General features: G+C 47.7%; 2 protein-coding genes and 1 long non-coding RNA gene across 11 annotated transcripts in view; 1 reads left to right on the top strand and 2 right to left on the bottom strand.

Moving 5' to 3' along the window:
* The window catches only part of ZNF76 (zinc finger protein 76), a 37,095-nt gene extending 33,304 nt beyond the window's left edge, over positions 1-3,791 (bottom strand). For 3 of the 6 annotated variants that reach the window (XM_010389639.2, XM_030928183.1, XM_030928182.1), the window contains exon 1: positions 3,539-3,791. The gene's annotated coding sequence lies outside the window, so the exon portion shown is untranslated. Of the gene's footprint in view, positions 1-3,424 lie in introns of all 6 variants that reach the window. The other 3 variants (XM_010389641.2, XM_010389644.2, XM_010389638.1) reach the window with 2 other exon arrangements.
* A 15-nt stretch (positions 3,792-3,806) lies between these two features.
* On the top strand, positions 3,807-21,152 carry LOC115896813. The gene is made up of 3 exons (XR_004056697.1): positions 3,807-4,195; positions 18,369-18,451; positions 20,523-21,152. It is a non-coding gene; the product is annotated as an uncharacterized LOC115896813 (long non-coding RNA).
* The window catches only part of SCUBE3 (signal peptide, CUB domain and EGF like domain containing 3), a 63,199-nt gene continuing 51,210 nt past the window's right edge, over positions 9,363-21,351 (bottom strand). For all 4 annotated transcript variants that reach the window (XM_010389637.2, XM_030928176.1, XM_030928175.1 and 1 more), the window contains 12 exons: positions 21,134-21,250; positions 20,885-20,989; positions 20,474-20,590; positions 20,000-20,158; positions 19,541-19,756; positions 19,044-19,205; positions 18,669-18,836; positions 17,989-18,150; positions 17,375-17,572; positions 16,687-16,839; positions 16,498-16,577; positions 9,363-13,893 (listed from right to left, as the gene is read on the bottom strand). In XM_010389637.2, coding sequence (XP_010387939.1) covers positions 13,744-13,893; positions 16,498-16,577; positions 16,687-16,839; positions 17,375-17,572; positions 17,989-18,150; positions 18,669-18,836; positions 19,044-19,205; positions 19,541-19,756; positions 20,000-20,158; positions 20,474-20,590; positions 20,885-20,989; positions 21,134-21,250 — 1,787 coding nt within the window. In that variant the 3' untranslated portion in view covers positions 9,363-13,743. The remainder of the gene's footprint in view (positions 13,894-16,497; positions 16,578-16,686; positions 16,840-17,374; positions 17,573-17,988; positions 18,151-18,668; positions 18,837-19,043; positions 19,206-19,540; positions 19,757-19,999; positions 20,159-20,473; positions 20,591-20,884; positions 20,990-21,133; positions 21,251-21,351) is intronic.

Genomic DNA, 21,351 nt, shown 5'->3' with positions numbered 1-21,351 from the left:
TTGATTCTGAAGGATTTCCAAGGGCTCTCTCCCTGCCCTCTAAAAAACCGAGATCCTTTGGTGATCTATTATCAGAAGTCATCAGAAGTTCCCAGAGAAGAGTGTAGTTCTCTGGATAAACCAAAGAGACTGATGAAGTTTGGTGGGACAGTGCAGCATATGAAGGAAGCAGAGCTGAAAGCAGCAGGGGCATAGGCATGGCCCTGGAGTTAGATACACAAGAGAGTGGAGGAAGAAAGGAGCAGAGCTGAGATGGAAGGGAGATTTATATTGTAATCGGTTATCAAGATGGGTGAGGTGAGGATGGCTGAGGGGACAAATAAGAGGAAGGCAGGAAGGGGAAGGCCCTGTGGAAGGGTGAAAGACAATCCAGGTTTGAAAAGGTGATCACTGAGGGAGGAATCTGAGAGGCAGGATCTCACAGGATACTGGGCAGGGGTATGAGAGGAGAGGCCTTAGAATGGGAGGGTGTGCAAGTTATACAGGATTGGTTCATGCTGGGATGGAAGGGGCTGATTCCATTGAAGCTAGTCGCATCAAGAGGTCACTAAATGAAGTACGAATTATATGAAGGTTTCAGGTCACAGAATGTGGCTGAGGATGGCAGAAGGTGGGGTGGTGGGAGTAGAACACTGAGACTAAAAATAGGATGAAAGACTACTGGACTAGAGGGTTTTAGAGCATACAGACACGTGGATTCCTGGGGCTAAGGGACTTAACAAGATGAAAGGATTTGGGGTAAAGTGCCAATGAGGTGGCAGACACTGTACGGTGAGTGAGCTCATGGGGTAAGGGCTGGGAGCATCAAAGATTCATAGAACAAGAGATATTTGGGCAAAGGATGAAGAGAGAAGTTGACTGGGTTCAACACACTACTCCAAAATAGGGCAACTTGAGAAAATGGCAGTAGGAAGGTCCCTCTCACTTTCTCCAAGGCTCTTCTTCCCTGAAGCAGATCACAAAACCTAGGAAGGATTTTTCTGACTTTCCCCTGAAGCAGGTCATAATACCCTCGTAGAGAGGTGCCCTCCCTGTACTCAGAGGAAAGGAGTACCCTTATCTGTGAAGACACAGGGACACAGAGAAGAGTCTGAACAAACAGGCCTTGCTAAGTTTCTCCCAGTTTATTACTATTTGATATTACCCTTTTTGCATTTTTTTCCACAACTATCCACTCTTCATCAAATCTAGTATAAAAATACACAAGGGTCTTCATTTCCTTATGAAGGCTCCTGTCACATAAAACTTACATTAAATAAATGTGTATAATCTTCTCGTTAAATCTTTCTTTTGTTATAGGGGCCTAAGCCATGAACCTAAAAAGATATTTTCCCTTCCCTACAAGGTGCAGGGGTTTCAAGGGTATATGAGATCAAAAGTTATGAACAGTAGGATGAGAAAGTCACCAACTTATGTGGCAAAGGGTAATAGAAACCTTGGGGGTCAGGGCCAGTATCGGTGGCTCATGCCTATAATCTCAACTACTTGAGAGGCTAAGGTGGGAGGATCGCTTGAGGCTAGGAGCTCAAGACCAGAAACCTTGGGGATCAAGGAATGAGCTGATGTTGGATTTAGGAATTACTAGAAAATAAGGAACAAGGAGCTGAGGTTGAGTAAGTTTGGGGGAAAGACAGGCAATGGAGTAGGGTTTTGTTTTGTTCTGTTTTTTTTTAAACTGTGGGCTCAAATCTTAGCTCTGCTACTTAGCTATGTGAGTTTCTGGTTCATTTCTCTAAAACCAACCAACCAACCAAACAAAAAAATGGGAAGGGAAAATGGTAGATACAATAATAATTAACTCTTGGGGCTGTTGAGAGGTAAATTTAACTTACATATCCAGAGCTTGGCACACAGTAGGTATTCAGCAAGCCAATCGTTATTGAGGCAAAAATCAGGGTTAAGAACCACAGAAGTGAGGCTACAGCAGAGATGAGAAGATACGGATTCCAAAATGTCAATAGTAGCAATATAATGCAAGTTTTGGGCCACATGTTCAGTCTGTTGAATCCCTAGCACTCAGGACAGAGTAAGATCCATAGGAGCTTCTCATTTCTAACAACAGTGGCATGCTGAGTTCCCATGTGCCAGGCATGGTGCCTGGTGCTTTACATGTGTTATGTCAGGCACCACTATTTTCCTTCCTTAGCAGAGGTGGGGACTGAAGTTAAGACAGGCTAAATAATATACCCCAAGTCCCATAGCTGGAGAGCCAGAATCAGACTGGAACCTAGGTTTGTTATGAACTCAATACCCCCAAATGAAGCACTCTGTTCTGCTGCTTTGCAAACATGTTAACTGATGGAGCCTGATCAAGGGAAATGGGTATGCACTATTAAGAGTGAAGAGGGTGATCTGGGAATGAGGGAGTAAGGTTCATGATGCAAGCAGATCCTGGGGTGGGGTTACAAGAGGAAACTTCCAGGGTGGGGTACAAAAATGATTGCAAAAAATTATTATCTTGACTGAGAATTGCAGAATTTCACAATTTCACAGATGGAAGGAAACTCAAAAGATCATCTAACCCAACCTCATCACAGTCATTTTGAGAAACTAAGGTCCAGACTGAGGAGGGGACTTCTCCCAGGTTCCTAAAGCACAGCAGTGACAGAGTTGGGACCACACACTGGACTGGCTCTAGACTGATCCCGAATTCTCTGATGCCTCCAATTATTACTACTTCATATTAATCTCTATATCCTCCTCAGCACCAGAAAGGTGCTGGACGCTTGTAAGTCATGTGCTGATTGACACTGAAGGGCTGGGAGCACAGAGAGAGATGCCAGTGGGGGTGATTTTAGGATAAAGGCAGACGTGGAATAAGGGTCACAGGGCTACAGGGCAAGGATACTGAGGGCTGTGTAGAAGATGAGTGGGTGGAAAACTATTGGAGTAGGGCTTAGGAGTTGCCAGCACAGTTTTGAGGGGAGTCACCGAGTTTGTGGGGAAGACAGGGTAGAATCGTAGGGTTACTGGGCCAGGAGGGTCACCCAGGTTTGGGGGTCACTAAGGAGGAGTGTGGGGATCTTAGGGTCATGTGAGTTATCGGATTAAAACCGAGGGAGTCAGTGGTTGGTGGGTCTCTGAGAAGTGCTGGGGAAATTCTTGGGTTAGCTGCCAATGAATAATAACCAACGGTTACCTGGTGAGGTCTTGGGGTCAGTGGGTGGGGCGTGGGGTCACAGCGGTGGAGGCGGGCGCCGTCACGGGGTGGGGTTTGGGAGTCACGGGGGAGGAGCCGCAGGGCGGAAAAGAGGGGCAGGGACCCTGGGTGGGGAAGAGGGCCCGGCCGCGGTCCAGCGGCCAGGCCGCCCTGCTAAGGCCGGAGGGAGGTGGGCACGCCGGGCTCGGGACCTTCCCGGGGCCCTGCGCCCGCCCGGCCTCCCGCCCTGGGCATGGTGGACCCATTCTTCCCGCAGCCACCAACCTGACAGCCCCCGAGGGCAACTCCGCCGACAGACCGCCATGCACCGGGCCCCGCCACCAGCGCCGGCCCCACAACCCGCCTGCGCCATAGCCCGCCCGCCCGCGCGCAGCTTGCCTCGCGCGATATCCAGGTTCCAGGGCCGCCGCACTTTCCTCTCCTCTTGGCGCGCCTCTACCGGGCCCCGGAACCCGTATAGAAAATACCGGGCACGCTCCACCCCGCCCCCCGCTTCGCCGCGGCAGCCATCCAACTTATCCTGGTTCCGGGGCTCCTGGAGCCCAGGTCGCCGAGATCTGAACCGAGCTCCTCGGAGCCCGGCCCCTCTCCCAGGCCGGGGTGACGCATGGCCAGAGAGGCTGAGCGCCCAGGGAAGGCGTGCTGACGTCACGACGCCCGGGTCAGGGCCCGGGCGCGGCTCGGAGCCAGGTCGTCGCTATAGCAATCGGGAATCTCTACCTGTCCCTTCCAAGGATTCGGTCCACCTGAAGCGTGAGGAGGTGGCGGAGGCCCCAAGGGCTCTGCGCTGTCACTTCCGCGGCCTGCGGGCGAGAAGGTGCGCTTCGGGAGTAGCGCGGGAGGACAGGAGGCGCAGGTTGTGAGGGACGCAGGCCGGGGCTTCCGTCTCTGTCCTCCGAGCTCAGAGCCCCCAGGCTTCTTCCCGGCCGCGCGCTCAGCACTCACTGTCTTACGGTCCCGAAGCGCTTTAAGGTGCGCAGTCCGCAGGCCTTGCCTACTGATCTTCGAGCCACCCCTTGAAGGAAGCAGTTGCAGGTATTAAGAGCTCCTTATTGAAAAGGACGATATAGAGGGGCGGTGAGGGACTCGCCGCCTCAGGGAGGGCGCCCTGGCGGTCCTCTCAGGTTCTCTCTCTTTCCCCCGTCAGCCCCACCGTCAGGCTCGAAACCGCCTACTCCCTTTTGTAGGCTTGCTTTGAGGTGAACATAAAAACCAAGCCCCTTTACTATTTCCCTGCTAGGAGGGGCTGCGATTGGGAAATTTTCAGAAACCTGAGGGAAAATTAAAAGGGAGCGAGCTTTCAGTAAAAAATCAAATTAAAAGGAGGGGCGTTAGAGAAGGAACTGGTAAAGATTGCCTTTTAGGAGAGGAACTGGGTGCCTGGAGGAATGAGGTGAGAAACTTTCCCCTCTCTATCCTTTCAGACTTCAACTGGTTTCTTTTGTATCTTCCCCGCCCCGAAAACAATTTAACTTAATAAGAATAATTTTTAAAGGACGTAAACTAGACACAGTTACAAAGTACGGGGTTTGGGGCTTGTGGTAGCTAAAGATGTCTTTGTAGACAAGGGCGTCCTTTTCCTCTCCTGCCTGAAGAACTTAACTCGAAAGCCCCACTTTAAGTCTTAGACATCCCTTCTTCCTGATCTGATTTGTTCTGGCTGGGACCAGAGTTAAGTTTAGGTAGGCCAGTGAGTGGCAACTGATGGTTAGAATTCCTGTGATTAGAATTAATCCCTTCTATATCTCCTAGTGTGGAAATAAACTGCCTGGCCACTATGCTGCCCTCTTTCCATTCCTTTTTGGTGGAAGTTTGACAAGTTATTTACCATAGAAAATAACTTACAGGCCGGGCGCGGTGGCTCACGCCTGTAATCCCAGCACTTTGGGAGGCTGAGGCGGGCGGATCACGAGGTCAGGAGCTCGAGACCAGCCTGGCCAACATAGTGAAACCCTCTCTACTAAAAATACAAAAAATACAAAAAGTTAGCTGGGCGTGGTGGCGGGCGTCTGTAATCCCAGCTACTTGGGAGGCTGAGGCAGGAGAATTGCTTGAACCTGGGAGGCCGAGGTTGCAGTGAGCCGAGATCGCACATTGCACTCCAGCACGGGCAACAGTGTGAGACTCCGTCTCAAAAAAAAAAAAGAAAAAGAAAAAGAAAAAGAAAATACCTTATAGATACAGAGAGAGGATTAAGTAGCTCCTCTAATATGAATTGAGGGTTAGAAATACAGGAGGGAATAGAACTCAGGCTGTACCTGAGTTTGTCCCTTTCGAACCACCCTTTTTCCATAGCAATATATATATATTGTGGGTCCCGAGGTCAGGAGTTCGAAACCAGCCTGGCCAAGATGGTGAAACCCCGTCTCTACTAAAAATACAAAAATTAGCTGGGCATGGTGTTGTGTGCCTGTAGTCCTAGCTACTCGAGAGGCTGAGGCTGAGAATCACTTGAACCTGGGGCGTGGAGGTTGCAGTGAGCTGAGATTGTACTCTAGCCTGGGTGACAGAGCAAGACTCTGTCTCAATAAAAAAAAAAGTATCCGGTGGATTCCAAGTACCGTAAAAATCTAATGCCTACCATCATCCACTTAAAAATATATGAACAAGCGCTTCAACAGAAATTTCATACGGTTCTCTTTCTCCTTAAACTTCTAATTCCATTCACTTCCTGTAATTATTAGTATATAATTTACTAAACTTTTTTTTACTAAATGTTACTAAATATTTACTAAATTTTCCTAAATATTTTTAACGTTTTTATGACTTGTGAAACCTAAAAAGTACAATTTTTATTGAAACTGCATCTTTTAATGAGAAATATGGTGTTTCTCCCCAGTTAGTTCAGGTATTCATGGATTAATATTACCTAATGGTAGAAGGAGATAAGGTGCAACATCAATCCTTTACCTGTTTTTTATTTTTATAGACATGAGCATTGAGAAACCTTGTTTCCACAACTGGGAAAGGAAGAGATTTGTTACAATGATATTCTTTGAGTCTTTGAACTTCTAAATTATATGCCGACAATCACAGAGTGATCTATTAATATTGTCAAATACTATCAAATAGAGTCTTTTAATTTTGTTAAAAGCAAAGGATTAGAAACCATTGAACTTCCAAAAGGATTTAGAGTCTCAGTTTCAGTTTTATTAAACATGATTATTAATTATCTGTGACCTTTACACTCAGAGACACTTTGTTAATCAGATATTGATTTCCATACTTCTTTGCCAACACAATATTTTTTGATAAAATTCTTTAATTATTACATGTTTTCAAGAGCTTTTTATTAAACTGAAATGCAGATTCAGCTCATTCACTGTATAGAAAACAACTGCCATTTGTGGAATTGGCAAAGCCAGTTTTCATTTCAAACCAATCAGCCAAATCAGACCTACTTTCTGTTAGAAAATTGTCTGACTTTATTCTTCCATTCAAATAAATATGTTAACATTCATTTTGAGGAATATTATAAAAATTACTAGGAAATAACTGATTATAGCTTATAAAATGGACCACTAATAAACCAGTCAAGACTAAAATTATTTAGACCTACTATTAACATAGTAAATGGTAAAAATGAGATAGTACTGTTTGTCATATAATTAGGAATAATGCTGTATAATGTATAGTTAAATCCATCAGTTTTGAGAAGTCATATAGGAGGCATATATTCCCTTAGTAAATGTGTGTGCCTGCTGTCATCAAACTCTTGTTGTTCAGCTTTTGGGAATAATTAAATGAGAATCATGTCTAAAAATCAGAAATAACTAATAATCTTGTTACACAAATTTTTTTCTTCTGTATTTTTTAGAAAGGAAAGCTATATTTGCTGAGAAATAATGAATTGAGCAGCTGGCAATTTCATTTTTTACTAGGAGGTAGAAAATAATAAACATTTTATAAGATAAAATAGGAAAACTGATTACAATGGGAATATTTTGATATGAAGTGGAAAATAATTGCTCCCTCCCAGCTCCCCAGGTTTTTACACCCTGGACCATGCATCAAAATTCAGTGTAGGGGAGAGATATTACTTCTTTTGTAAAGTAAGACAAGGACTATAGTGAAAGTGGGGGCAGTGGTAGAATGGAGAATGTGCATGAATATGTCAGCTGGCTCCCAAACGGGTTGGTTTTAGATTTTTTTTTTTTTTGAGACGGAGTCTTGCTCTGTCACCCAGGCTGGAGTGCAGTGGCCCGATCTCAGCTCACTGTAACCTTCGCCTCCCAGGTTTAAGCGATTTTCCTGCCTCAGCCTCCTGAGTAGCTGAGTAGCCACCACGCCCGGCTAATTTTTGTATTTTTAGTAGAGATGGGGTTTCACCATGTTGGTCATTCTGGTCTCAAACTCCTGACCTCGTGATCTGCCTGCCTCGGCCTCCCAAAGTGCGAGGATTACAGGCGTGAGCCACCGTGCCTGGCCTTTTCTTTTTTTGAGATGAAGTTTCGCTCCTGTTGCCCAGGCTGGAGTACAGTGGCACGACCTTGGCTTACTGCCACCTCTGCCTTCTGGGTTCAAGCAATTCTCATGCCTCAGTCTGCCAAGTAGCTGGGATTACAGGTGCCTGCCACCACACCCAGCTATCTTTTTTTTTTTTTTTTTTTTCCTGAGATGGAGTCTTGCTCTGTTACTCAGGCTGGAGTGCAGTGGCCCAATTCAGCTCACTGCAACCTCCCCTTCCTAGGTTTAAGTGATTCTCCTGCCTCAGCCTCCTGGGTAGCTGTGATTACAGGTGTGCACCACCACACCCGGTTAATTTTTGTATTTTTAGTAAAGACGGGGTTTCACTATGTTGGCCAGGCTGGTCTCGAACTCTTACCTCAGATGATCCGCCCACCACAGCCTCCCAAAGTGCTGGGATTACAGGTGTGAGCCAGTGCACCTGGCCTGGTTTTAGAAAATATTTTCTAGGGAAGAGAAGATCTGGAACTTTATTCCTTTAAAACTCTCCTCAGACTGATTTGAGGCTATTGCCTGGGTATTCCTTGCAGTCTTCACATACCCTAGGAATATCTTCATTTACCCCACTTGGAAGACTTCTTAATATAGGAATATCGAAACTCCAGTGTCCCTGACTATCCATTATTTTGAGACACCAAAGCAAATGTCCTAGGAAGTAAGGAGGAAGACTTGTTCTTGGAATAGAAGTGAGTTATGAGAGAAGTCAAAGAGAATGGCTCCAAGTTCGTATAGTGTGAAGGTCAGGGATACAGTCCTTGGCTTTGCAGTTCTGGAAGTGTGATTTTGGGTCAGTCCACACAAAGGTGTTCATGTTTTGTCACATTAAATCAAACTCATAGGAAGTTAATGTACATAATAGAATGCTAGTGCATTCTTTTATACTTATAGCCACCAAGTGAACTGGATTATTGCCCCTGTTGGGGAAATCTTAACTGGGAAGATCAATTATAATCAGAAAGTTACATGAGGAGTGTGGATCTTGAGCATGGCTATTGTCAATGAGTTGATGAGCAAGTGCTCACTACCTGGCATATAATAGGAGCTCAGTAATTATGGAATGAAGGTACTTCATCTATATCTTCATTATAGATGCTAAAGGGTAAGTTTAAGATTCTGATAGGCCACCCCAACATGTTTTTTGATCAGGTAGATTTTTCCTTGTTCCTCAAGTTATATTCTTAAATGGCTGTATCATGTAGATATTAAATCCAATAAAATTTCATGTCAGGGAATTATATAATTGCGACAGCTAAGTTTTATCTATCATATCTGAGCCTAGAAATTGGGACTGTTCATTTATAAAAGAGATTGGAGATTGTCTTCTTGTGCCCTGTAGGAGTAGTGATGGTGGTAGTGACTAAATGATCTGTATGTCACAATACTATTTGGTGGCTAAGAGTGTACTGCATACAAAGAATGACACTGGGTGACCCTCAGTGCTGGCACTTTCCTAGAGGTGGGACATCCTGACTAGGGAGGTGCTGAACCACCTGTGGGCTGGCCAGCTGTTGTGGACTGTACTGTGGTGAAGAGGAACAATAAATTTTCCCCACTCCTTAGATCCCCCTCAGGAGATAATACTTGATACTGCTTTTAAGGATAGACAAAAGACAAGCCTTTTCAAATTTTAAAATCATTAGGGATGAGTTGCCAAAAAATTTTAGAAGACATTATCTCCTCAAGGCTTTTTCTGGCTCCAGGATAAGCTATTGAGATAGAGGAAAAGATGCTGGGCTGAGGAGTTTCATTTAGTATTTTAATAATAATAAAAAAGACATACAAAATCCAAACATTTCTTTTTACAATTCAGATACATATTTTTCCCCAAGTGCAAAATACTCTATGAACTGCATCACTTGCTGTTTATTGTTGATTGTGTAGGAGATGCTTACTAAATTGGCAGCAGTGGAAGGCAGATATAAATACAATATTTTGAGATTTCTTCTGCATTTAACAAAAAGCCTCCCACATGGCGATGATTATTCTGAAACTTGAGTTCAGGTCACACAGAAGAATAAAGTTTTCAGTTTGTTCAAACTGCTACAGCCTGTGGTGTCTAAAAAAGCTGATGACCATTGGGGGTTCTATTCCTTCTAATCATATATTTCCCTGTACAAATAATGGCACAAGGATAGGGTGTGCTACTTTTTAGACGGGTCAAATCTTAAAATATCCTTGTGTTGTTTGCTCCCACTTTTCTCTTACTGTGCTTAAGAAAGAAACCTGGAGAGTTAACATGTTCTGCTTATGGTCAGTTATACTTTGTCTTGGTACTCCTTGTTTGTGGCTGTAATACTGAGGTTAAACAGCAAATACAAAAGTTTGAATGCTCTATAACGTTCTCTGACATTTTGAGATATGACCTCATAATCCATTCCAGAGTCACCTCAAACATGTATATAGAGAACATTTCTCATATATAAAAAGTTTCTCTAGGGCCAAAGACCAGGACTGTGTTACTGAATTTTCAGCAACAAATCTGAGTCTCCACTACCTCAAACTGACCAAATCTTGGGGGCTGTTAAAGCAGTCACAGCTCAGTGCCAGCCTTTGGGGATTTCTAGGCCTGGGGCAGGCAGCTCACATCCAGGATCTGGTCAGTTTTCTTCTGACTCCAAGAGTTGTCTCAGGTTGCAGGAATAGGCATGGCCTGATAATATAGAAAGAAGGAGGCAGAGAAGTAAAGAGGAGCTGCCATGTTGCTGAGGATATAAGTGCCTTTCTGGTATGCATCACTTGGTGCGTGAAGCCCTCCCATTTCCAGGCTCAGAGCAAGTGAGGTTTTGTACTAAGATGAATGGAGGCCCCACAGTACTGTAGCCCCACACCCTACCCTGCAGAGAGGCCTCTGGGTTGCTTCATGAAGGGTTCCTATTTATACCATCTTTCCATTTCCCTCCAATGATAAAAACCTCTCTTCTGTCTGACCTGTAAAGACCTAGAACGTCCCTGAGCATTGACTCCTCATTCAGTCCACTTAACCCCTAGTTTGATGTCCCAGGGCCAGCTTCCTCCATAGGTTCAGCAGCAGCTTTGCCTGGGTTCTGAACCCTCCAACTTGGAGGACCTAAATTAAACTTGGTGGACAATAGCAGGTTTTTACCTGCTCACCAAGATCTGCCTTGACATCAATTAAGAAGCCTAGTGGTCTATGTCTTCCATACTGTGGAACTCATTTGCAGGTCTCATAAACCATGGAATAAATGGTTGGAGGATGTGTATTTGTATATTTGTATGTATGGTGTCACAGCAAAGGAAGGGAGAAAGGAGAAGCCAGACCCTGAAGGCATAAGTTGAGAAGCATGGTCACTGTTTGGCTTTCCAAGAGATGCAAAACGGCTGGCAGAGAGGAATCAGAAAGTTATCCTAGGCTGGGCGCGGTGGTTCATGCCTGTAATCCCAGCACTTTGGGAGGCCGAGGTGGGTGGATCACCTCAGGTCAGGAGTTCAAGACTAGCCTGGCAACCTGGTGAAACCCCATATCTACTAAAAATACAAAGATTATCTGGGCGTGGTGGCGCATACCTGTAATCCTAGCTACTCGGGAGGCCGAGGCAGAATTGCTTCAGTCTGGGAGACAGAGGTTGCAGGAGGCCAAGAGAGCACCATTGCACTCCAGCCTGGGCGAGAGAGCGAGACTCCATCTCGAAAAAAAAAAAAAAAAAAAGGGTATCCTAGCTTCTGGTGGAGAATTAGGATAGTCAGAGTTGATTAAAGAAGTTTTCATGGTGCTTCCTGGGAAGTACAGAGACACTCCTACTAAATGACCATTTCCCGTGTTTGGAAGCAGCCATTTTGCATCTTTACAGTGGCCCTCCTTGACCCAGAAAGACAAAGGTAGCCAGACACTCTACCCACAAGGGCCATGATGTTGGCTAATGGTTGTCAGGGAATCTAGCTGTGTCATTGGCTACCTACTGCTATGGCCATTTTGGCTGATGAATGCTACCGATGGGAGGGTAGGGGGTCAGACTCCTTTATTTAGTGTTGAGTCTCCTGGGGGAGCAGTAGCCTAGGACAGTTACCTAGAAATGAACCTGAGCTGTTCTGTGAGTTACCAGGGGAGTTAAAAAAAATAAAAAAATTTTAAAAAGTAATGAACCTGAGGAGTCAGTTGGTAGCCTTTGATTGATTGGGACTACAGCTTTGGGGGAGCTAGGGTGAGAAAACAGAAAATAATTTTATAGGCAGCAGTTGGATTAAGGGCAGAATGTGTGCAGGCTTTGGGCTTGGGCATGGACTTGATTCTTCGTCCATTTGATTCTTTCTTCGTTTTGAAAAACAGTAGTTGAGGAAGCTAAGCTTGAAGTCAACTTTAAGAGGGAAGTGACCAGAGCCAGGCAAATAATCTGATGCCTTCTGTCTTATTCTTGGCTCCCACAGCTTTGTCTCTGGCCTCAGGACCCTGAATCAGCCCATCCCCAGGTGGTATGTCCTCGTCCTCTTCCATGTGTACACCAGGGGATAACAGGATGAAGACAGGGAAAAGATGGAGGTTTTCCCTACTTGGGGTAGAGAATCACTGACCAGTTCCATTGGCCTCTACAATCATGAGGTCCACGCTGACTCCATGGAGAGGCATAGGGATAGCAGGATTGGTTTAGCAAACATAGGTCTCTCTCCTTCCTGCGCCATCAAATCCCCAGAATTACTTTCCTGCACATTAGATGCCTCTGCACAATTACCCTGGATTACCACAGCCAAGGGCTCTAGGTGGCCAGTTGGTGGCATAGAGACAGATCAGCTGCTCCAGCACTCAAGGTTCATGAGATTCAAAACCAATTTTCTTCCACTCCAAACATACACTCTTTTCTCTTGGGCAGCTATAAATAGGGTTTTGCTAATAGAGGAAAAAGAAACAAAAACAAAAAACAAACCCAGAAAACAAAAACCCCTCCGTCTAGACAACATAGAAAGACTCAAAATGATTGCACTTATTAGGTGTGGACAGGGTGGGCAGGAGGCTCGCCAAGTGCACACACATTCCTTTTGCTGCCCACAGCCTGAGGCCAGAGGTAGGTGGCTCCAGGCTGGCTGCAGAGTGGGGTCCTCTTTGGTGAAGCCCACAAGCCAGCTGGGGCTACAAGGGAAAAACAACTGTAGGGCAAGGCCTAGGCTGGCTTCAGGTCAACAGCCATGTTTCTTTAAGGACAACATGTAGCAAGAGGAGTAGGGCTCCCCCAGGGAGCATCACATGGGGCCGAGGAGGTGGCTGGGCCAGGGAAGACAAGTAAGAAAAGGGATTAGTGTTTGAAGTTGACTTCCAATTGTTCTGTGTCTAGTCCTTTAGATGATACATTTTTTTCTTTCTGTTTTCTTTTTTTTGGCAATGCTTTAAAACCTGGTTTCTGTCCTGCAGAGCTACAGTCCTTCTCTCAGGGAGCTACAGCGGGGCATTTAACATGACAATGCCTGCTGCTCTTCCTCATTTAGCCGGTGTCCACTAACTCGGTGTTGTGGGCCATTTGTAAACCCTTATGGAGTAGACCCCAGGCAGACATGTGGGGAAAGAAAGAGAGGATCTATATAGACAAGAAAGCTGGCCATGTGGGAAGTACAGAGCTCAAACCATGTGCCCCAGAGGACTGGTGCTGGCATTAAGCCTGTAAATCAAAGGCTTCTTTGGCAGGACCCTGGGCTGTTAGAATCACCCTAGGGAGCAGAGCCAGGGGACATTTTGGCTCCTGACTAGCAAGGCACAACCCTATAATGGCAGAAGCCTTTCTTTCCCCTCCCCGTTCCCCACTAGACCCACTTCCTTCATGGGCCTTTAGCACCCTTCCAAGCTTATGGGGTCAGGAATGTGAGCTGGTAAAATGGGCAGTGGAAGGCGCTGTACTGTTTCTTTACTTCTGAGGGGGACTAGAGCCAGTACTGAATGGCTTTTCTAGGGAGCATGTTAGAAAAGGGGAAACAGTAGAGAGGCAGGCAGAGAGAGACAAAGAAAAGAAACTAGAAAGACATAAAGGGAGAGTGCCTGGTCTGTGTAGTGATAGTTTTTTTTTTTCCTTCCAAAAAGAGAGGAGAGAGTTCCTTGTCTGAGAGTAGGGGGCTGCCGGCTCTGAGGGCTAAGGAGTCTGGGGGCTTAAAAAATTGGGTCTCTGAGCCTAGGATTACTATTTGTAGGGCCTCAGGAAGCTGGAAACTTTGGAGCGGAGCAGCTTGATGAAGGATTTTGGCAGCATCTCCTTGTGTTTCTCTGTGTACTTGAAGTAGTTCTGGGGGTGGGCTAGCACCTCAAAGAAGGCCTTGATGAGCTTCTTGTCCTGCAAAGGATGGCAGGGATCAATGTCAGCCTCAGCGTCAGGGGTGGGAAAGAGGAACACCATGACTCAGCAGCCCTTCTTGATGTCTACTAGGCATCCTACACTGAATATATCCAGAGGGCAACTCTGGATTCCCATTCCCAACATCTGTCCCTATTCTGGAATTCCACAACTGAGTCAGTGGCAGCTCCATCCTTCTGTTGCTTAGGCCCCAATCCTTGGAGCCATCCTTGAATGCTCTTTCTTGCTTACAAGTATAGCAAATCCTATTCACTCTACCTTCAAAATATGTCTGGGTCTGACCACTTCTCATCATCTTCCCAAGCCACCATCATCTCTGACTTGGAGTACTGTAGTAGCCTCCTAACTGGTCTCCATGTTTCTATCTTTGTCCCTCCACAGACTCTTCTCCCCACAGCAGCCAGAGTGACTTTTTGTGTTTTTAATTAGTTCATCTTTTTCCTGTTTGAAAGTCTTCTCTGGTTTCTTTTATCACTCAGAGTAAAGCTGAGTCCCTTGCATGGTCCATAGGCTGAAAGTGATCTGTGTCTTGCTTTCTACCTCCACTCTTGCTCCCTCTGTTGAGCCACACTAACCTTCTTGAGATTTCTGAACACACTAAATTGCTCCCATGCTCCTTAGCTTGGAATGCTCCTCCCTCATCTAATGGGGAGCCCTTTTACCTCATTTGGGTCTCTTCTCCTTAGAGACCTTTCCTGACCACCCTGTCTGCAACAGCAGCATGGTATGTGGAGAGCCTACTAGGTGCCAGGCACTGTGCATTAAAACTCAGATCTTCTGGCTCCTAGGCTGATGCTCGTTCCACGGCATCAGTGGATTTTTCAAATAAGAAGTAGGGGTTTCAGCCTCTTACCCCACTTTAATCAGAACAGCTGTACTGCTTTATGTATTGGAATTCCACAGTACATTTGATTTGAATGAAATGAGGGTTCAGATGCTTTAAAAATGTTTGAAAAGTATTGTTTAAAGTATATTCTTTGAAGTCTGCAATTTCTAGGCGATTTTTGTTGTCAAGGCTTTTATTTTGATGATAATATAAAAATATTTTGCTAATACTTTTTTGCAATGATAATTTATGAAGGATAATGCTATGACTGTGACTATAGTTTCTTTTCTTTTCTTTTTTCTTTTTTTTTTTTTTAGACTGAGTCTAACTCTTGCTGCCCAGGCTGGAGTGCAATGGCATGATATCAGCTCACTGCAACCTCTGCCTCCCTGGTCCAAGCGATTCTCCTGCCTCAGGGTCCCGAGTAGCTGGGATTACAGGTGCCCGCCACCACGCCCAGCTAATTTTTTGTATTTTTAGTAGAGATGGGGTTTCACTATGTTGGCTAGGCTGGTCTGGAACTCCTGACCTCAGGCGATCTACCCGCCTGGGATTACAGGCGTGATCCACCGTGTCCAGTCAGACTATAGTTTCTTTGAGACGGAGTCTCGCTCTGTTGCCCAGGCTGGAGTGCAGTGGGGCGATCTCGGCTCACTGCAAGCTCCACCTCCCAGGTTCAAGCAATTCTCCTGCCTCAGCCTCCCGTGTAACTGGGACTACAGGCGCCGCCACGGCACCCGGCTAATTTTTTGTATTTTTAGTAGAGATGGGGTTTCACCGTGTTAGCCAGGATGGTCTCAATCTCCTGACCTCGTGATCCGCCCGCCTCGGCCTCCCAAAGTGCTGGGATTACAGGCATGAGCCACCGGGCCCAGCCAGACTATAGTTTCTTACGGAAGATTTTCTCAAATTGGGGTTCACCGACCCAGGGCATCTAGTTCATTCTTCAATGTTGGAAGTATTTATTTTCCTTGTTAAGTCTGTATATAAATTGATTCTGAGAAAGCTGTGCTAGATCTGCTGCTTTTTTTGTTTTTGTTTTTTTGAGACAGAGTCTCACTCTTGTCACCTATGCCCGAGTGTGATGCCGCCATCTTGGCTCACTGCAACCTCTGCCTCCTGGGTTCAAGCGATTCTCCTGCCTCAGCCTTCTGAGTAGCTGGGATTACAGGCGCCTGCCACTGCACCCGGCTAATTTTATATTTTTAGTAGAGACAAGGTTTCATCACGTTGGCCAGGCTGGTCTCAAACTCCTGACCTCATATGATCCACCCGCCTTGGCCTCCCAAAGTGCTGGGATTACAGGTGTGAGCCACAGTGCCCAGCCGATCTGCTGCTGCTTAATGGGGCCTGGGGAGGGAATAAGGGAAGGAAGGGACTTATGCAAAAGTATCCTTCTATACTTCATTTTCCCTATGTCTCTTGGAAGAGGTAGGTACATTTCTTCTCCTCACTTTCCCTTTTTCTTCCAAGTTTTCCCCAAGGTGTAATATAGTGTGGGTTACGCTGCAGTCGGATGGGTTTGGGCTCAAATCCCAGCTTTACCATAGGGCAGGTTCGTTAACTCTCTATGCCCCAGTTTTCTCATCTGTAATGAGAAATGGAGAAATGGAGGCAATGGAGAAAGCACCTACCTCATAGAGCTATTATGTCTATCAAATGAGAATATTCATGTAAGCACTTAGCATATTGCCTGCACATTGTTTTGTTACATGCTCATTAAATGTTAGCTATCATTATTGTTAATATTCACTCACCTTTAAAATCTCCTGGTGGTTTTCAGAGGCATAGAGCCGGCCATCTCGCACAATGTCTTCTACCAGCTGCTCATAGTCCTCTGCAAAGTCAACCAAGGGGTGGGCCTCAGGGGTGGGAGCTCTTCCTGTTCTCCTGGTTCCCTCTCAAAACTGATGTACCTCCCCTTCTCACCCACCTCCTTGGCTCACCATCATAAGTAACATAGGGGATCTGGAAGCCACGGGCGCTGTTGGCCTCGCTTGTCTTGAAGTTGATCCAGAGCTTCCTGGAACGGGCAGTGAAGGCAATGGGGCGCTCGTAGGTCTGGCAGGTCTCATAAGTGGTAATGGAGGATGGGGATGCTGGGAAGGCAAGCAGCAGGTCAGTAAAGCAGCAGGTCAGTAGAGCAGCAGGGCAGGCTACCCAAGCCCTCCTAGAACGTGGGCTGTAGAGCTGGTGGTGGGGGTATGGGGCAAGAGAGAGAATCATTCTGACAAAGGCTCCCCCTTCACATACACACACCCTACCCCACACCCTCTCCCACTGCCCACTGGACTCATTCCACAATTCCTCCTTGATACCTGGGCGCTCACATAGTGTAATAAATTTGACATTTAAATGAATGGAATGGCAAAAATGCTAGGATAGTAAAGTGACACATGTAACACCATTGGAGTTCTAGCCCCACTGCTAGCTTTCTTAACTCTGTTCTCTACCAAACATGTATCATTGCTGTTTTCCTTTGTTAGCTTCTCTATTCCCAAAGGCGTCTCACTGTTTCACCCTCATAGATCCGTGACTTCACTGCCCCACTTCTTCCTGTATCAGTCTGTCTGTCTCTCCACCTTAACCAGATTTGGACTGCCCTTCCCTGGCCCAGCTCTGCAAGCCACCCACAGTTCTTTCTCATGACGAGGACGTCCCCACACTCATCCTCAGATGGCAGGAAGATCTCGGGTACCACGATAAGGATCTTGCGCTTGGGTGGGGGGTTGATGTTCCAGATGCACTCCACACCGGCTGGGTAGTTGCCCGGGTAGTTGGGGGACTCAATATAGCCAGTGAACTCACCCAGCTCCCCACCACACTGACGATCTGCAGCCAAGCCCCAATGGATAAAATAAGAAAGAGAAGGGAAGTCAGTGGGGAAGTACGCTGGGGGAACTGAAGAGTTCTGAAGTAGAGGTCAGACATTTATGAGAAGCCTGCATCCTAGTTCATCATTATTTTCCAAGCTCTGGGTCCATCTTCCTTCCTGCCCTTTTAGTACCTTCTCTTCTCACTTCACCTGTCTCTGCTTCCTCATTACCTGTCTCCAGGGAGAGGGTGCTATAGGGTCTAGCCTAGCAACTGGCCTTGAGAATGAGTGAGTTGGGGAGAGGTGGAAGGTGGGGCTTTCCTGCCCCTCCACACCCCAGCCCTGCTCCCTGTTGGTTTCACACCCCTCCTTTAGATGTCCACTGCTCCCAGGCCTCTCTCCTCCCTTTTCCACAGCCTGGCTTGCCACGTACTCTTGCATTGGGCCACACTGGTAGAGCCATCAAAGTCTGTGCTTGTGTTTCCTGGACAGCGAGTGCAGAAGTTCTGACGGAAGTCGGGCTGATAGGAGCCCATGGCACAGCGAATACAGCGATGGATGCTGGTGTTATAGTAGTGCCCTGGGGAGCACTGGACTGCATGCAAGGGAGAAAGGCAGGAATCAAGATGGTGGGCAGGTGGGAGTTATGGGGCATCGGATGGACAGGATACATTCATCTTGGAGAATCAGGAGATCAGATACATCAAAGTTCTTTCTAGGGTCTCAACCTTTCCCAGTCATGCCAGAATTTAAGCCCATGGAAAAACAGAGTTTACAGAGTGGTTGGCTACAGTGCCAATCCTTTTCTTTCAGACGCTGAGCACAGTGCCAAACCTAGATAGAAACTCATTTGGGATATGGAGGAGAATATGCCACCAGTTCTCCAAAGTAGAGGGGTAAGTGGGACTGTTAATTATTTCTCAGTTCCCAAGCTTGGAACTAGTGGAGGGGCAGGGTGGGTCCTGGAAGCAGGATGGTATGGTTGGTCAGGTAGCTGGGCCTATTACTGGTTTGGAGAAAATGGTGGGTCAGTGTCCACTCTGGGAACCTGGAGAGTTTTTTGGGAGTAGTTGGGGTTGGGGCATCCCCCACGGAGGTGAGTAGCTTACTCACCTTTGGTGTCACAGTCTTGGAAGGAAATGGCCCCTTCATGCTTGGTGGTGAGGCCCCCACCACAAGGGAAGCATAGGGTCCGTCCTGCTTCAGGTTGGTAGGTGCCACGTGGGCATGGCTGACAGGGCTTGAACCCATCTACAGAGTGTTGGCCAGGTGGGCACTGACCTGCAATGAATCAATGGCCCAACTCTGATGGGGATGGTCCTGAGTCATCCACATGGGGTCACCCGATTTCAGAGGGCAAAGGTGTACAAACAGGATGTTGACTAAGAGAGTGGCCTGGAGCCTGGGCCTGCCCTTTGGGAAATCCCATGCCCATGGGCGTCCCAGTGCCCACCCTACCCCACTCTGTATTGTTTGTTCCCCTGGCACCTGCACACGTGGTGACGTTGGTGGCTCCAAGAGGCCCGTGGGCATCACTCCCAGGGCAAAGGTCGCAGGAGAGCTGCCCTTCTCTCTCCTGGAAGGTGCCCGCTGGGCATGGCACACACTGCTCCGTCTGGCCGTGGTAATACGTTCCCTGCGGGCAGCTGACTGAGGGAGAGTCGGCCGCGCTAGCCACCCATCCCCCCAATTCCCACCACCCAGGCCTGGGACTCCCCACTCCCCCCAACCCCCAAATTCAGGGAGAGTCTCTGTCTGGGAACAAACACAATCCTACTTGGGGGGATAGGAGGGTCAGAGCTGTGTGCAGGAGGATTGCCGGCCCCACCTGGCATCCTTCTAGATTTCAGCCTGGGACCAGGGAAGGGAGCATCCTGGCTGCCTCATAATTTGAGAAATGCAACTGAGGCCACAAAGGATCCTGCTCTGAGCCAGGCCCGAACTGGGTCTTTCCTACATCCCTGCTCCCCAGTAAGCTCCCTTACCACACTTGGCCCCAGCACGGTGCTGCCCGGGCCTACAGGACTCCATCGGCTCTGCTCGCTCCCCGGCTACCAGGCCCGGCTTGTGGGCCAGCTCATAATCAAGGCCTGCCAGGCGCAGCAGGAAGCGGTCCTGGTTGATGGACTTTCTGAGCATCTTCAGGGATCCTTTCAGCCGCCGTTCCATTCGCTGTCGGAGGCAGGGCAGCCCACAACTGGCTGGTGGTGGATGGCCATGTGTATTGGGGAGGAGGAGAAAGAGTTGCTGTGAGCAGGAGGGCAGGGGAGCAAAGCTGGGAGCTAAGAGGGGCATGGTAAGAGGGACTAGCTTTTAGGCTTGGCACCAGGCAGGGTCTGCCCCTAGTACAGGCTCCATCCCTTCTTTTTGCTGCTGAGGCCTGTGGTTTCCCCACCTCTGTCCTCCCCTTCCAGTCCTCTTCCCAACAGTGCCCCCAGTCCCACCTGTGGTTTCTTCGCTTCTGACCTCTGCCTCCAGTTCCAGGGTGAGCCTTGTGACCTCTTTGCCTGGAGGGGTCCGGGCTCGTCGGCCCTTGCCCTTCCGAGAGGAGTCACACTTAAGGTGGATGAAGGTGACCTGGCATTCAGAGCAGGGGGCACCACCTGGGAGAGATGCCTTGTCAACCCCAGGGACATCCTCTGGAAAGTTCTCATTCCCAGCCCAGACAGACCTCCCCAGATCTCTTAACTGTAACTATCTCTCAATCCTGTTTTAGTCTAGGGTCCTAATTAGTTGGTGGAGGGGAATAGTGTGGGACTTCCTTGGGTGCTATGCATACAGCTGCTTTTTCCTCTGCTCTGCCTAGAGTTCAGGGTGCTGGTGGGTTTTTGAAAGAGATCTCACTAATCAGAGGAGCTGAGGGGTAAGGAGGGTTTAGTGGCCAGACAGCCAATTGGAATGAGGTCCCCAGTCCAAACCTGGCCCTGCGATTCTGCCAGCCTCCTCTGTTTTGCCTTTGTTTCGCAGGTGCAAACGGCATTTGGCATCCTTGATCTTGAAGGAGGCCCGTTGTTTAATGGACAGCACTGCAGCCTCTAGAGGGATGGTAGAAACTCAGCACAGTATGGGATGCCCATGGAGGTCAGAGGTGCCATGGGGGATGTTGAGAAGCTGGGCAATAAGCCAGGGGCTTGGCTGGGGGAGTGAGATTATGAAAGCCAAGGGGATCAGATGTTAGGGCAGAGGGAGTGAGGGTGCAGGGGTGGAGAATTACAGGGCAAAAAAGAGGATCCAGGAGAAAGGAAGGCCAGGGGATTGATGAAGAACAAAAATAAGGGATTAATGTTAAGAGAGTAGGGTGGGAACAGGGCTTCTGGGCTGGTGCTCACCATGGCAGTGGTTGGAGTTCGTGCTGTTCCCATTGTGGCCAGCTCGGGCTGGAGCAGTCCTGGGGCTGGGGGTCCCACAGCTCACCGTGAAGCCATTCTCAGACTCTGAGAGAAAGAGCCTGTCACAGTTCTGACCTGCCTTCCCAACCCCCACTGGCTGGAGGAATCCAAAGGGAACGAAGGAGCTGCCTGAATGGCCAGTCCTTCCTCTTCTCCTCCAAAGCTCTCCAGCACCCTCCTCCCATGTACCTGGCAAAAACCGGGCCATGGACGGACAGGTCAGGGCACAGGTGTCCTTCTTGCCAGACCGGTTGCAGCTGAGCATGGCTTTTGAGGCCCCAGGACTGCCCTGACACTTCAGTGGCTCTAGGAAGGGGAGAGAGGCCTGAGCAAATGAGTACATTCCTTTCCCACCCTCTCCCTCATTTGGGTAATTTGGAGGAATCAGCTACTTGCATAACTATTGT

Source organism: Rhinopithecus roxellana, chromosome 4 (genome assembly GCF_007565055.1).
Source record: "Rhinopithecus roxellana isolate Shanxi Qingling chromosome 4, ASM756505v1, whole genome shotgun sequence".
NCBI classification, from domain to species: Eukaryota; Metazoa; Chordata; class Mammalia; order Primates; family Cercopithecidae; genus Rhinopithecus; species Rhinopithecus roxellana.
The sequence above is the reverse complement of the archived record's forward strand: the minus strand, read 5'-3'. Positions and strand labels throughout refer to the sequence as shown.